The sequence below is a fragment of the Podarcis bocagei genome, assembly GCF_964188305.1.
Source record: "Podarcis bocagei genome assembly, chromosome: Z".
In the NCBI taxonomy this organism is placed as follows: Eukaryota; Metazoa; Chordata; class Lepidosauria; order Squamata; family Lacertidae; genus Podarcis; species Podarcis bocagei.
Genome location: NC_138140.1, coordinates 51731034 through 51746610, shown reverse-complemented (window position 1 = coordinate 51746610; position 15577 = coordinate 51731034). Strand labels below are relative to the sequence as shown.

General features: G+C 43.2%; 1 protein-coding gene across 2 annotated transcripts in view; it reads right to left on the bottom strand.

The window, feature by feature from the left end:
- The window catches only part of STK26 (serine/threonine kinase 26), a gene marked incomplete at its 3' end in the record, with an annotated part of 50850 nt that overhangs the window by 11152 nt on the left and 24121 nt on the right, over window positions 1-15577 (bottom strand). For both annotated transcript variants that reach the window (XM_081180506.1, XM_081180505.1), the window contains exons 2-6: window positions 11745-11975; window positions 6430-6486; window positions 3834-3942; window positions 3578-3735; window positions 994-1179 (exon numbers count right to left, since the gene is read on the bottom strand). In XM_081180506.1, coding sequence (XP_081036632.1) covers window positions 994-1179; window positions 3578-3735; window positions 3834-3942; window positions 6430-6486; window positions 11745-11975 — 741 coding nt within the window. The remainder of the gene's footprint in view (window positions 1-993; window positions 1180-3577; window positions 3736-3833; window positions 3943-6429; window positions 6487-11744; window positions 11976-15577) is intronic.

Below are 15577 nucleotides of genomic sequence, written 5' to 3'. Positions count from 1 at the left end.
TACCCTGGAATACAGCTGGATACCATCCTGAACACTTTGAAAATTTTGAACTCTTTTTATATGCATAATTGACAGACGAAGAATCTGAAGTCCTCTTTATTTATTTCTCTCTATTTTTTTATATTTATTTCCAGTGTTTTCTCTTTTTCTTCCTTCTTCTATCTATTTTACTCTTGCTTATGTTGTGCTATGTTTTGGTTTTTGATGTCCTCTACTCTAGGTTAGGGGATGTGGGTGGCGCTGTGGTCTAAGCCACTGAGCCTAGGGCCTGCTGATCAGAAGGTCGGCGGTTCGAATCCCCGTGACAGGGTGAGCTCCTGTTGCTCGGTCCCAGCTCCTACCAACCTAGCAGTTCGAAAGCACGCAGTGCAAGCAGATAAATAGGTACCACTGTGGCGGGAAGGTAAACAGAGTTTCCATGCGCTGCTCTGGTTTTGCAAGAAGCAGCTTAGTCATGCTGGCCACATGACCCACAAAAACGGTCTGTGGACAAACGTCGGCTCCCACGGCCAGTAAAGCAAGATGAGTGCCGCAACCCCAGAGTCGTTTGCAATTGGACTTAACTGTCAGGGGTCCTTTACCTTTACTCTAGGTTAGTGAGGGTACACATAGGAAGGTGATGGATGGAAAGTGAAAGACCCTGTATGAGAGGCAAGCAAGGCAAGGTAAGATCTCCCAGGGTATGAGTCTGGGAGAAGAAAAGAAAGCTCCCAGGTGAGAGCTGAGAGGGTCCACACACACCCTTTTGTGTGAGACAAGGGTTAAGATCAACCTCAGATAGAGGGCTTTGTTACCTCTCCCCTTTTCCTTTGTTGTTTCTTTTTTATTTTTCTTTAGATTAGTTTTTCATTGTACTGTATACTGAAAAGTTTAAACAACATTTTTTTAAAAAAAAGCCTGCAGCACTTTTCTCTGCCTTTTCTTTTGCATAACAAACAATACTGCAAGCACCCAAGATTCCTAATGTTGAAGAAGTGAAATGTTAACACTTACAAATGTCGGGTCCTTATTCAGACATGCATCAATAAACTCTTTAAAGGGTTTGCTGAAGTCCCCTATTAGGGTTGGAGGGTTGTTTTTGGGAATGAGAAAGAGAACTCTCATTGGATGCATGTCTGAGTTCGGAGGCTCTCCTTTGGCCAGTTCAATAGCTGTGATTCCCAATGACCAAATGTCAGCCTGCAGAGAAAGAGGAAAGATAATAGTATCATATTTGTACAGCACTAGCTATCTTGAACAGTAGACTGGTAGCAGAAACTTTGTTTCCCCAATCATAGGCTTTAAAACTGAACTGATGCAAAACACACATGCACACACAAATAGGATCCTTGTGCTCCAAGATACAGTGGTACCCCGCAAGACGAACGCCTCGCGAGACGAAAAACTCGCAAAACGAAAGGTTTTTTCGTTTTCGAGTTGCCTCGCAAGACGAATTTCCCTATGGGCTTGCTTCGCGAAACGATCTCCCCGCAGCCCCTTGCTTCAAAAGAGGTCTGGGGACAGCGGGGAAGAAGCGATCTTCTCCCCGCAGCCCCAGGTCCGGGGACAGCGGGAAGCGCTTCCCGCTGTCCCCGGACCTCTTTTGAAGCAAGGGGCGGCGGGGAGAAGCGATCTTCTCCCCACAGCCCCAGGTCCGGGGACAGCGGGAAGCGCTTCCCGCTGTCCCCGGACCTCTTTTGAAGCAAGGGGCGGCGGGGAGAAGCGATCTTCTCCCCACAGCCCCAGGTCCGGGGACAGCGGGAAGCGCTTCCCGCTGTCCCCGGACCTCTTTTGAAGCAAGGGGCGGCGTGGAGAAGCGATCTCCCCTCAGCCCCTTGCTTCAAAAGAGGTCCGGGGACAGCGGGGAAGAAGCGATCTTCTCCCTGCAGCCCCAGGTCCGGGGACAGCGGGAAGCGCTTCCCGCTGTCCCCAGACCTCTTTTGAAGCAAGGGGCGGCATGGAGAAGCGATCTCCCCGTAGCCCCTTGCTTCAAAAGAGGTCCGGGGACAGTGGGGAAGAAGCGATCTTCTCCCTGCAGCCCCAGGTCCGGGGACAGCGGGAAGCGCTTCCCGCTGTCCCCGGACCTCTTTTGAAGCAAGGGGTGGCAGGGAGAAGCCTGCCCCCGCCGCCCGGCATCGGAACGATGCTCCGAAGCCGGGCGGCGGGGCGGGAACACCTGCCCCCGCCGCCCAGCTTCGGAACGATGCTCCGAAGCCGGGCGGCGGGGCGGGAACACCTACCCCCGCCGCCCGGCTTCGGAACGATGCTCCGAAGCCAGGCGGCGGGGCGGGAACACCTACCCCCGCCGCCCGGCTTCGGAACAATGCTCCGAAGCCGGGCGGCGGGGCGGGAACACCTTCTGAAGGCGGGCGGGGGGCGAAAGTCTTTGTTCCCCCCTGCCTGCCTTCCCGGGAGAGCGGAGAAACACAGCGCGTTTCTCCGCTGTCCCGGAGGGCTTTTGAAGGCAGGCGGGGGGGGGGGACAAAGACTTTCGCCCCCCGCCCGCCTTCAGAAGAGGTCCAGGACCTCTTCTGAAGGCAGGCGGGGGGCAAAAGTCTTTGTCCCCCCTGCCTGCCTTCCCAGGGGCTTTTAAATCGCCCCGGACAGCGGAGAAGTCCTCCGCTGTCCCGGGGCGATTTTAAAATGCCGCCTGCCAGCATTTTAAGATCGCCCGGACAGCGGAAAAGTCCTCCGCTGTCCCGGGGTTTTTTAAAATGCTGGGGGTGGGAAGAAAAGCCCTTGTCCCCCCCCCCCCAGCCTTCAGAAGAGGTCCGGGGACAGACTGTCCCCGGACCTGGTCTGAAGGCGGTTTCCCTAGGAGCGCATTAATTGATTTTCAATGCATTCCTATGGGAAACCGTGCATTGCAAGACGAAAAACTCAAAAGACGAAGAGACTTGCGGAACGAATTAATTTCGTCTTGCGAGGCACCACTGTATAACACAGCAACACTGGATAAATGTGTATCTACATGGAGCAAGTATATTCCTTCAAGAGGAAGTGCTAATTGTTCAGCTTTCAATATCCTTTGTGGGTCAAGCTGATGACAAGTTGTGGAAGTGCTCACTCAGGAGGGAGGGGAAAGAACAGTTGGGTGTGATTGTGCTGCGTTGAAAAGAGCTTAACAGGAAGCCCAGAAAACTCAGGAAGTTGCAGTGAAAGAAGAGGAGTGTCTTGTTGCTCTGCAGCCTGAGAACCCTTAGTACATACCATCCTTCTGGTAACAGATTTGCTTAGGCTTTCGGGAGGAGAGCTTAGTAGAGTTCTGAGCATAGTCAGGAGAAGACTGAAGCTCAATGAACACAGGAGGACAAAAGTCAGTGGAAATAAGTACTAATGCTCCTTTAGTGCTTGGAAGCTCATGAAGGCCCCTCCTGGTTTGTACACTCCACACAGTTCTGGGCTATAATCACTAGTGCTAGAAACTTGCTCTTTGATCTTTAATACACATTCTCAAGCTGTCCTATAGCTATAAGAATTACACATTTGGAGGCATACCATACATTCTGTGGCAAGACTGCGGTTCTGAAAATCTCCAAATGTTTTGCACAAAATGAACACATCACTTCTAAGCACAAACCAATTTCAAAGAACTCACTTTTGAATCATAGGCTGATTGCTGAATCACTTCTGGTGCCATCCAAAATGGCGTGCCTACAAAGGTGTTCCTTTTAATCTGTGTATCAGTCAGTTGCCCTGCAACTCCAAAATCCGCAAGCTTCACATCTCCTTGCTCTGACAATAACACGTTGGCAGCTTGAAAGGAGGAGAAAGCAGAAAAAACTAATTAAAAAGCAGAAAGAACTATTGCTTGAAGGGATATGGGCTCTGCATTTATTTAAATTTATACACACCCTTTATATCTCTGTGAATTTTCTTCTCTGAATGTAGATAGTCAAGCCCTTTCAGTATTTCCTTGAGCATTGTAGCAATCTGGAACTCATCGAATGGGCCAGCACGGAGCTTTGGGAAGGAAACAAAGCATAATTCAAATAAAGCATAAACCCTGGCATCCACTGTTTGTTAATAGTTATTTGAAATGTCATTTTTCTTTTTTTAAAGATTTGCAGGAAAAGGTTCAAACACGAATGTTCCACAACAGACACTGTATAAATTAATAAACTTGGAAGAGTAACACAAGTAACTTGAAAACATTGTCAAGCAAACTTTAGGAAGGTTTTACTTTCCTGAGAAGCTTTGACTAATATAGCCTTTTAGAGAAGATGGCAAGAACACAGAACCATGGTATTACCTTCCCAATAAATACATCCCACCTCACATAATAGTAATAATTTAATTTATTAGATTTATACCCCAACACCTTCCTGCAAAGGAGACCAGGGCTCACTATTAAACTACACTATGTATGGGCAACTGCCTCCATTGGCAGTAATATACTGTACAGTACAACAGCTGTGAGGATTTAGGTAAGAGGTTCATAAGACTGTGAGCCACAAACTAGGGCTGATTTGCACTATTATCACTCTCTAACACATCACTTGAGGATCTGCAGCCGAACACGAGTCAAATTCTATTTACTGTTTGTTTCCATTTCCATTCTGCCCTTCATCAGGTTGTAATGTGCTGTTTGAGGTGAAGTGATCTGAATTGTGTGCCATTTGCCTTGTCATGCTTTAGTCAGTGTTTAGAGCTATAGCAATCAACATACATGGATTTGTGTGTATATGAACCATAGCCCTCAAAAATCTGTTCCATTGTCCCTAGTGGACAACTGCCCCAAAACTCAGCGAACAGCAAGGCTTTTCTTACCTTTCCAAATTCCAGCTGAGAAAATCAGAAGGTGGCTGTTAGGGTTGAACTGAGTGCTACTTATGTGCAGAGACCACTTGTAATTCTATGCTGTTGAAATTCTAGTGGGATTAAGGCACAGTTTGTACAGAGCTTGCAAAAATGTCATGTTGCTCAATGTTAATAATATTTCAGGATCTCATAAGCATAAACACTGAGCAGCATTATCTTACAGGAAAAGGGTGGGTCTCTTATATAGGGCTGTGGTGGAGCTGGACTGGGGGATAGGGGAAAACCACACATCACCACCCAAAGCGCTTTGCTTTTTCAGTCCCTCCTAGGCTGCATCCGTCGTGAACACTGTGTTTGTCATAAGTAAAGGGCCCTTTCATGGCTTACATTTAAACTGCCAAAAATGGAAAAACCAGGTCAGTTTCAACATTGAATATTAACCATGCTTTTGCTTCCATAGCACACTCCTGGAATCTGCTTCCAAGAAAAACATTTCTGTGTATTCAAAACTGGTAAAACATCTCACCTTTCAGTTTATTAATAAAACTTGTGTTTTGACAGCAACAAATCTTCCTCATACTGAAAAGTAGAAGGTGTGGTACACTTTTTGGTAATATATTGTTTTTTAAGACACAAGGTAGACAACCTGAACTCAAACTCATCTACAACTAGACATAAAAGAACACTGTAGTCATTGCACCAAGAGGAGCATTGTGCCACAAGACAGCCAGCCTCTCTCCACAGAAAAAAAATGTTTGAGTTGGATCAGGGAATCCCAGGCCATGCCCAGACACTGAGTCATTTGGTAGCTTCAGTCAAAATCCTCTGAGCTTCAGTACACCAACTACAAGTAGAAGGAACCATTGCCTAACTGACAAGAGTCCTATTACTATTACTACTACTACTACTACTACTACTACAATGACGACGACTACTATAAGTGCAACTGGCAATTTACACAAAGCAGTTACAAAATGACATGTCCCCTTCTTGGAGGAGGGAATGATCTACAGAAAAATTACATAATACTCTGAACATTAGCATATTAAGGAGATGATCTGGCTTCAGAACTGTGAATTAAATTTAATGATGACTTCTGTCATAAATTACACTTGAAACCTATTTCTTGACATGGATATTTAAACTTCTTGAAAAAGGAAGTATTTTCACTGAAAAAACTTCAAAAACTATCAACTCATAAATTATAAAAAGAAAGAAGCCACACTCTGAATATTAAGAATGTTATTACTAGATCACTGGATTGCTGTTATACAGTGGTACCTCGGGTTACAGACGCTTCAGGTTACAGACTCCGCTAACCCAGAAATAGTACCTCGGGTTAAGAACTTTGCTTCAGGATGAGAACAGAAATCGTGCTCCAGTGGCGCGGCAGCAGTGGGAGGCCCCATTAGCTAAAGTGGTGCTTCAAGGTTAAGAACAGTTTCAGGTTAAGAACGGACCTCTGAAATGAATTAAGTACTTAACCCGAGGTACCAATGTACTTTGAATTGCTTTACCCATATTTGATTGTTATTGTAATGATGTACTAAGTTGCATTTTTGTTGCTTTGAAATGAGCTACTTTTGAGCATTTTTACATGGAAAAGTAGCGTACAAATTTTAGTAATAAGTAAGAATGCAGAAGCTAACTAGAAAATGAACAAGGCACAAACCATTAGAAGACACGTACCAGATCCAGTGCTGATCCCCCACCTAAGTATTCCATGATTATCCATAACTTTGTGCCCTAAAAATGAATGCAGATAAAGTGTTAGGCTTTTCAAAAGAGATTAGTGGATCAGCTCACTTCATCATTTCAATGAACTGTTGGGTAGAAGGATCAGTTATAAAGACCACAGCGCGGCAGTCCACACAGTACCTAAAGGAAGGTGCTATATGCAGATAGTAGAATATTCTGATTCAATGACTCTTCATATTTTGCTAATGCAGGACCTTTGTGAAAATAGTGTTAAGATTACTGAACCAATAACTGCTGTTAAAATAAGGTTTTTTGTTTTAAACAGTATCTATGTTTGAGTAAGGACATGGCAGTAAGCCCTTGTTTGCAGATTATTTTAGAAATGCAATGCTCAGCGGTGACAAGGGATGAAGCTGTTGCTGGTTTAATTAGGCTAGAATTTTGTTGAAGCAATGCTCTCTCTGACTTGAGATCATATCACAAGGCAAAGAAGCACAGAAATACTCTTTGGAAATACTGAATGTTATTCTTGATCCCACTGAATTCCTCCAATGATCAGAGTGGTGTCATCCTTTGGCTGATAGACCTACTGTAGCCTTTGCCACAGAAGGTGAAACATGCCCCAGTCATCTAAGTTTTGTTTACTTTCATTATGGATTATTGTAATGCACTCTATGTGATCCAAAATATGGTAGCCAGATTTTTGTTTCGTGCTCACTATTCTGTCAGGTCAACTGGCTTCCTATTTGCTTCTGGGTTTTGTTGAAGGTGCTGGTTTACAATTTAGGGTATGCCAAAAAAAACAACAACAAAAAACAAAACAACAACAACACCACACACCTAATTTTTGTTTTGTCTTTTAATTGTTGGCTTTATTATATTTTATCTGTAATTGCTTTTACAAATTGACTGTTACTTATTTTTCTACTTTTATAACACAACAGACCGCAAATATACGCACATTTAACTTGTGCACGTTCAGCTTTTAAAAATGTAAAAAGGGGGAGCAGAAAGAGGGTGGGCATCTGGGCAAAAAAACTTCAGTGGCCATACCAGGCATTGCACCCAATGTGTTTTGACTAAATATGATTTTGGCTTTATGCACTATCCCTGAAACCCCCATGTAAGTTGTGGGTCTCCTTTATTTCATTTGGTTTTATGGTTATACTATACAGCCGTACCTTGGAAGTCGAACGGAATCTGTTCTGGAAGTCTGTTCAACTTCCAAAACGTTCAGAAACCAAATTGAAGCTTCTGGCTGGCTGCAGGAAGCTCCTGCAGCTAATCAGAAGCTCCGGAAGCCCTGTTGGATGTTTGGGTTCCAAAAGAACGTTCACAAACCAGAACAATCACTTTCAGGTTTGCGACGTTCGGGAGTCAAGGTATGACTGTACAATGATAATCTTAGCATAAGAGTGGAACATCTATCAATAAAAACAGAGTTAGAGCCACTATTCCATTTTCCCTTTGCACCACCTGATCATCCATCCTGAGAGAAAAAAGTGCATTTGAAAAGCTTGCATGATGAACTGTGAATACTAACTAATCCTGAAGAAAGGTATTTTAATCTCTTCAAATACTGCTCCAATGACAAAGTTTTACCACTCAAGATATTTGCATCTGAACCAAATGGGCTATTTATACAGCTATGAGACTGTCAGTTAACCATTTCCAGGTGAAAATGCTATAATGTGAAAGTATGCTGCTTCTTTTTAACAGAAGACTTCCTCCACTTATTTTGAACTGTTTCATTCTCTGGCATCAATATTATATATTTGGCTGTTGTAATGAATCTGGAAAATGCTACATGGAAAACAGGTGAACTGCATTCCACTTATAAAGGATTCTAAATGTGGAACATTAACAAGTTCCACTGAGCTCACTTGGATTTACCTTCTAATAAGTGGGTTTACAATTGGAATTGTTGAGACTATTTTATTAACTGGCATTTCAAGAGCAAAATATATATACACACAACCCTCAAAAAACACTTTTTATATGTATGTGTGCCTATGTGCACGTGGAGAGAGAAGAGAGAGAGAGGGAGAGAAAACGAATAATCTTGGTCTGATTTTTAAAGTATTATTTGAGGTCTATTTTTAATAATAAAGACCATAAACAAATTGTCATATTAATTCTGCTCATGACATGAATTACATAAACAGTATTACCAACATAACCATGTGATATTTACAAAAAAGGGCAGCTATTAGCAAAATAAAAAACAATGATAATACATGCTACTAAATCAACATTTGATCATCTCCTTCATACAGGCAGAATATAGATTTTAGAACAAATATAACTGGTCTTAATCAAGCATTTCAATTATTAGTTACATATACTCAGAGCTATCAGCATAGTTAAGGGCTTCAAATGAAGGAAATTAACTGATAAGAGGCAATAGCCTTTCCACAAGAACGTCAGACAAAAGATTTGTCAGCAATTTATTTCCATCTAAGGCTGAATTTTAGCCCAGTTCAATTTTCTGAATGCACGCGAAATACGGATGTAATTGAACAAGCAAATAAAGGGGCAGGGCAGCCATACTCCATGTCCAGCACTGAATAGAGCACAGTTTGTTGAGAACCACGAAGGATTAGAGACTGTATTTGTACTATGAAGGCTTGTTCCAATGGTCAGAATTAAGAGGGAAGGCATTTGGTACTTTTAGCACTTTTCACAAAGCCCAACTGTGCTAGGAAGAAAAACCTGCAATGAGAACTCATTCTCAGGCTAACACTGTGTGGGCCACACAGATACCTTTGGATGGTTTGAGTGCAATCTGCTTGCAGAGCCAAAATAAGTACTGTTTTTCCAAGAATGCCTCATTGAGGTCTCTACTATAAACTGTAGCTGAATGTGTATAGTTTTCACCTAGGCATCCAAGAACACTCCTTGGAAGTTACTACAGGACAAGAAAGTATAGCCTGTATACAGAGCAGAGGACAGCGCCTAATTATTGAATTTTGAACGATTTTTTGGATAAAATTATGACGTGTTAGAGCAGGGACATGGAATCTCCAGCCCAGGGACCAAATTAGGTCCATCAAGTCTGAGAGTTTAGCCCGCCAGGCAGTTTTGCACAAACTATGGCCACTTTCCTCACACCTAATGCCTAATGTCAGGTGCAGAAACATTCCAAGTCATGGCTAAATTGAAAAATGAGCACACACTAAATGTGCTCAATTCCTCCTTTAAATCACCAACTTGAATTGAGGTTGGCAGTGTGAAAGATCTGCCCTTGAAGGGGCTTGCTATAAGCACCAATTAGGTGGCTGGCGCTTACAGCAAATCCTGCTGAGATCTGCTGTGCTACACAGTTCCCAACTGGGAACTCTGAAGTGCAGTTGATCTCTGCCCAAAGCAAGACTTGCCACTTTCAGCAGGTATCTTTGCTTGCAACCTCACTGGACTTCAAGACAGGCTGCAAAGATCTAAAGGAATCAGAAACACATTTAAGAACGTGGTCCCAATTATTTCTTTTGAAGTTGGGTCATCTGACATTAGGGTTAAAAAAATATTTCCATTGTAATTCCTGCCAAAGTGTCCTGGTCTGTAGAACCTTGGCAATTTGTGGTAAGATTGTGCTGTGATGTTTCTGTTCAATATCGTATGTTTGACTTTTCTGCATGTTATAAGTACTTGTGAAAACCACACAGAATACCAGTCATAAGCTCCCTAAAGTCACTGACTAATTTTTCATAACAGTTTTACATTTTATTTTTTTTAGTATGGAAACATGGTTTGCTATTTTAAAAATATGGCCATTGAGGAAATGCAATTTGTTGCATTAGTTGAAATGTCTGATCCTAACTGGGGGCAGGACCAGGAAGGCAGAACAGATTACCCTCTTCCCACAGGCACGCACACCCAAGTGCAGTGTATTAATGAGGACATTTTGCTGGCATGCCAATGATCCAATTCTCCCTTGAGGATGAAATGGCTTCTTCTCTTCTAGCTTAGGCACTAGAACAATCACCAGACATCTCCACAGAAAAGTCCCAGCTTTCTGCCAAGCAGGGAGAATGCGGTTCTTCTGTAAAACCTTTAGGGAGGGCCTAGTGGATTACTACTGAGTGTGATTCTGAATGTGCTGTTCTAGCAGTGGTGCTGTGTCTTACTAGCTTAATGTATACCAATTTATTTTAATATTCTTTTACCTCAACTTTATCTTTCTTAGCAGTCTTCTTTAAAGTGAGATGTAGGTATTTTAGAGAATAAATGAAATAAAAAGGAGCAGACTCCTGAAGTCACACAGCAATAGGGTAAAGAATTAAAATACAGTTTGTTCCTTACATAAAAGAAATAAAATGATTTAGGATGCTTGCTTCTGCTGTAAAAGGAGAAGTGGTGTGTGTGTGTGTGTGTGTGTGTGTGTGTGTGTGAAGAGAGAGAGAGAGAGAGAGAGAGAGAGAGAGAGAGAGAGAGAGAAATCTGTGTATGTGTTGAAAGGGGTTGAGAGAGTGGTAACTGTGTTACGCAGAAAGATAAACATCTCAGGCTCAAACAAGTATGTATGAAAATAACTGAGGGGAAGAGGGAATGGATTTGATAGGAGAGAACAAAGCATTAAAAAACTTTTTTTAAAAAAGAAAGACACCAGACAGGTAGCTTTCCACCCCACTTCTTTGTCTTAATATTTTCTAATTCCACATCACCCCTTTGGGAAACTCTTCATCTTCTCACAGTCCTCTCTATCCCTTCCCATATCTGTTGCTCCATGCACAGCATCTTCATGGAGAGCAACACCTCGGCAAACAATGGGAATTTTTGAAAAAATGCACCTGTAGCAGCAAAACCAGACCTCTTCCTCTGGCCCACCTGCAATAAAACTGCTGTAAATCTCCAACTCTTTGACTTTATCCCCGAAGGTGCATTCCTCCATTGTCTCCAGAGACAGATAGATGCCAACAAGGGGAGTGAAATGATTTGGTTTCAAAGTCCATCAATAGAGAGTATTGCTAGTTTGTTTTGGGTTTTTAATCCAAGCTTTAAATGTATTATAAAATCAATAAAAACACAACTAAAGAAGACAACTGGCCAGACAAACAACTGGAAGGTGTGAGTTGAAATGTCTTTACAATTTTTGACCACACCAAAACCTTGGAATGCAAACTTCAGAACCACAATACAAACAGACCGAACTCAAACTCTATCCTTCACCCACAAAATGTGGCACCTAATTTTTTTTATAAAAAATCTGATAGCATTCCATGGGTCTGCATCTCACAACATTAATCTTGCTGTTTTCAAAGAAAAGAATTGCATTTTTCCAGTAGACATGGAGCAACCATAAGAATTACCTTTAGATAGGAGCCATAGTACTTTGTTACGTAAGGGCTGTCACACTGGCTTAGCACAGTTATCTCTTGCTGGATGTCTTCTATTTCATCTTCTGCCTCCTCCAGGTCTATGATTTTTATAGCAACCACTTGTTGTGTCCGATTATCAATTCCTTTGAAGACTTCTCCAAATGAGCCTTTTCCAATTCGTTCCAGTTTTGTGAAGAGTTCCTCAGGGTCAGCTCTATGATTCTGAAGGGAGTGGGAGGGCACAAAAAGAAAATAGTAAGTGAGGTTTCTGCCTTTTCTCTCTCCAAGACTGAGGATTTTAATTCATATCAAGGGAATTATAATAAAGAAGGGGGATATACTGACTAGCACTGGGCGATATTATCAATATATCACCCAGGACCAGTATGGGGGGGGAGAGACTGCAATGACAGCTTCACTCAGTGGTATATCGCTGGTGAAACTCTCACAGCTCTTGAGCCCCCCCCCCCGCCTCCAGTGCCTGGCCAAGGAGCCCCGGGTTCCCTGCCAGCCGTGTGTGAGTGGAGCGGGGGGGGGGGCTCATAGCTAGCTCCCCTGCCCCCAGCAAAGCCTGGCCAAGGAGCCCCAAGTCCTCTGCTGGTTGAGTGCAAGCGGTGGAGGACTCGGGGCTCCCCCAGCTGAGCAGCAGGCTGGGCCAGCTGTATCGGCCACAGCCCACAAGGCGTGAAGGGGAAAGCGCCTCAGCTCCCAATGATGAGAGCTGCGGCAGTTTCACCCAGCACCTTGTTGGCTGGGGCCAATGCAGTTTTTTACCGCGATGTTTGGCTGCGATACACCGTGATGTTGAAAACTCAGCATCGCCCAGCCATAATACTGACAAGTCCACCCTGACATTCAGCACCAAATAAATCCCAAATTCTTTAAACTAAGCCGAGTGTGTGTGTGATCTCCTAATCTTTGTGTAACATTTCACACAGCTTGAAGGGATGGAGAATGAAATGGTAATGAAAAGTGATGGAAAGTTCTCTCTGACCACAACAGCAAGAAAACTGTCTTGTGATTGAGGCAAGAATCTGCGTAAATTACTAATCCCATTTATTAACATGAACTGCTAATTTCATTATCTGATATTAGTCACACAGATTTCCGAAACCCTCAAAGATAGTCTTTTTAATTACAGTCACCAATTGCAGCTGTGACACTACCCTGCTGAAGGAAAATCAGCAAAAGATTTGTGTATTTTAGAAAGGACTGTGAGGAACCTTAGAAACAACTCAGGAAAGTAACAATAATGAAAAGAAAGGCTTCAGATTGTCACAGCAGCAATAATCTACCATTAACTGGGGGCATGTGATCATTGTCTACAAAAGGAGGGATTTATTAAAATTCTGTCTGTGAACAATAGCTAACCACAAAGTACATGCATACATAAGATGGAAGAATCACCCATCATGTCTTTGTGAGGTTCAAAAAACCAAAACCCAGTCAAAGCAATTTATGTAATTTCCAGCAAAACCAACGAAAAGAGAGACAGCATGGTGTAGTGATTAGACAATGGGATTGGTACCTACAAGACCAGGGTCCCAGTCCCAACTCTGAGTGACTTGGCCAATTTCTGCTTTCAGCCTAACTTGCCTCATGCGGTTGTCATGAGGATAAAATGGGGAGTGTGTGCATGCTAAGAACCATGAATGCCACATTAAACTCCTTGAAGAAAATGAAAAAGATATATATGTAAAAGTAAGATTTAGCTAGGTAACTCATGTTCACTGTTTTTCTAGTTTAAATAAAAAATAAGATTTTATTAAGATTAATGTTAAAATAGATTAGTGTTATCTTCAATGAAATTCACAAAATAACCAATCAACCCACAGCTGGCTATGAATTTATTTTTGGTTTCAAATAAGAGCATTGCTGGTGACAACAAGGACCTGATACAGTGGTACCTCAAGATACGAACAGGATCTGTTCCGGAGCCCCGTTCGCATCTAGAGGTAAACATATCTAGCGACGGCGTGCCTGCGCACGCGCGCATTGCTTTTCGCCGCTTCTGTGCATGCGCAAGTGGCGAAACCCGGAAGTAACGCGCTCCGTCACTTCTGGGTTGCCGCAGAGCGCAACTCGAACGCGCTCAACTTGAAGCAAATTTAACCCGAGGTATGACTGTAGGTTATTTGTTAATGGCAGTATGTCCAACCCTTGCTAAACTACTTCTAAATAAACTGATATTTAATTTCTAATAAATATACTTATAATTGCAGCCTTTAGTATTATTAATCTTAAATGTCAGGGTTGAACTAGAGTCCTTGAGCCATGCAGTTCACATGCTTTGTCGTTAGACTATAGATTCTTCCTACTGGAGGAGAGAGGATAGGAAATGCTATGAAGGAAAAATAATGCAAATGGTTGAAAATGCTTCCTCCCCTTAAAAAAGCTCAGTTGAAGGCTACATCATGCTACATTTCTAACTGGCCCTTCCTTCAAAGAATGGGGATTTGAACCCTGGTCCTCCTAGCCTCAGGTTAACATTCTAAGCCATGGGTAGGCAAACTAAGGTTCACGGGTCGGATTAGGCCCAATTGCCTTTGGATCCAGCCTGTGGATGGTCTGGGAATCACCGCGTGGATCACCAGCACACGTGCATTCTTTCCCTCTCCCTCCCACAGCAGCAGCGGCGGCGGCGCCTCCTCCCTCCCTCCTCCTGGCTTCTCCTCGCCCTGCCTAGAGGAGGAAGGGGGCTGGGCTTTGTTGGTGCCAGCAGCAGCAGCGCTCGAGTGGCTGCCATTTTAAGCAGCCCCTCTCTGGAGCCCTTTCGCGCGCCGCTCATTGTCCCTCCGCCGTTGCCGCCAGCCCCTGCTGCTCGCAAGACACAGGTAAGCAGCTACTGGGGCTCGTGGTGCTCTTGCATCTCCCCCCCCCCCAAAAAAAATATAGTCCGGCCCCCCACAAGGTCTGAGGGACAGTGGACCGGCCCCCTGCTGAAAAAGTTTGCTGACCCCTGCCCTAAGCACTATCCCATCACACTGGCTATGCTAATAGATGCTAGGCAGTAACATTTTGCAACCCAGGAGTTATCTTTCCCAGGAACTTTACTCAGCCCTTTGCAAATACAGAATTGCAAAGGCCCAGGGAACTTATGCACTACAAACAAGGCTGAACCTGGAGCATGTTCCAATTTGTATTTTTTAGTACAAGCCACAGCAGTTGTGCAACATTCCCAGCTTGCCTAATTGTTCCTCTTTAGAAACCAGCTGATAATTGCATAGACTATTTCCTTCAGCGCTAAAACTGTTCTAAAGCCTCATGGAATTTTCCACTTCTAACTCTTCATCCCCAGCTGTACCCCACCCCAAGGACTGGATGCTACCAGAAAAAGGCAAGGGTACTTCTGCAAGAGGAGAATCAGGATGCTTGTAAAAAAATCACCTCTCAAAGATAAAGAAACCAGCAGGGATTTTTCTTTTCAAGTTTACAAGGAAACATGTGTCAGTTTCCTAGATGTTTAGAAATAATGTAGGTTTTTCCAAAACTAGATATACTTTTAGAATCTCCCACTTTAGAAATCTGTTTAAAGACTGTTAGGAGCTGTATGCAAACATCATCAGAGTTGAAATAAAAAAGGCAAACATAACCAAATTCAGTAATCCAGCATTTAGCAAGGACTTGTTTCCTTAACCATTATATAAACCAGCAAAAACGTAACACTATGTGTCAGTGATGCTCTTTGCTATTCAATACACTATGAGAGATAAAAGGGAAGCCAGCCATTCTAGGAGAAGACCCCCTGAACACAATAGACCTAAGTACCTTGATTTCAATAGGCCTCATCTGAGTATGACTTAATAGTGCAAACATCATAGGGT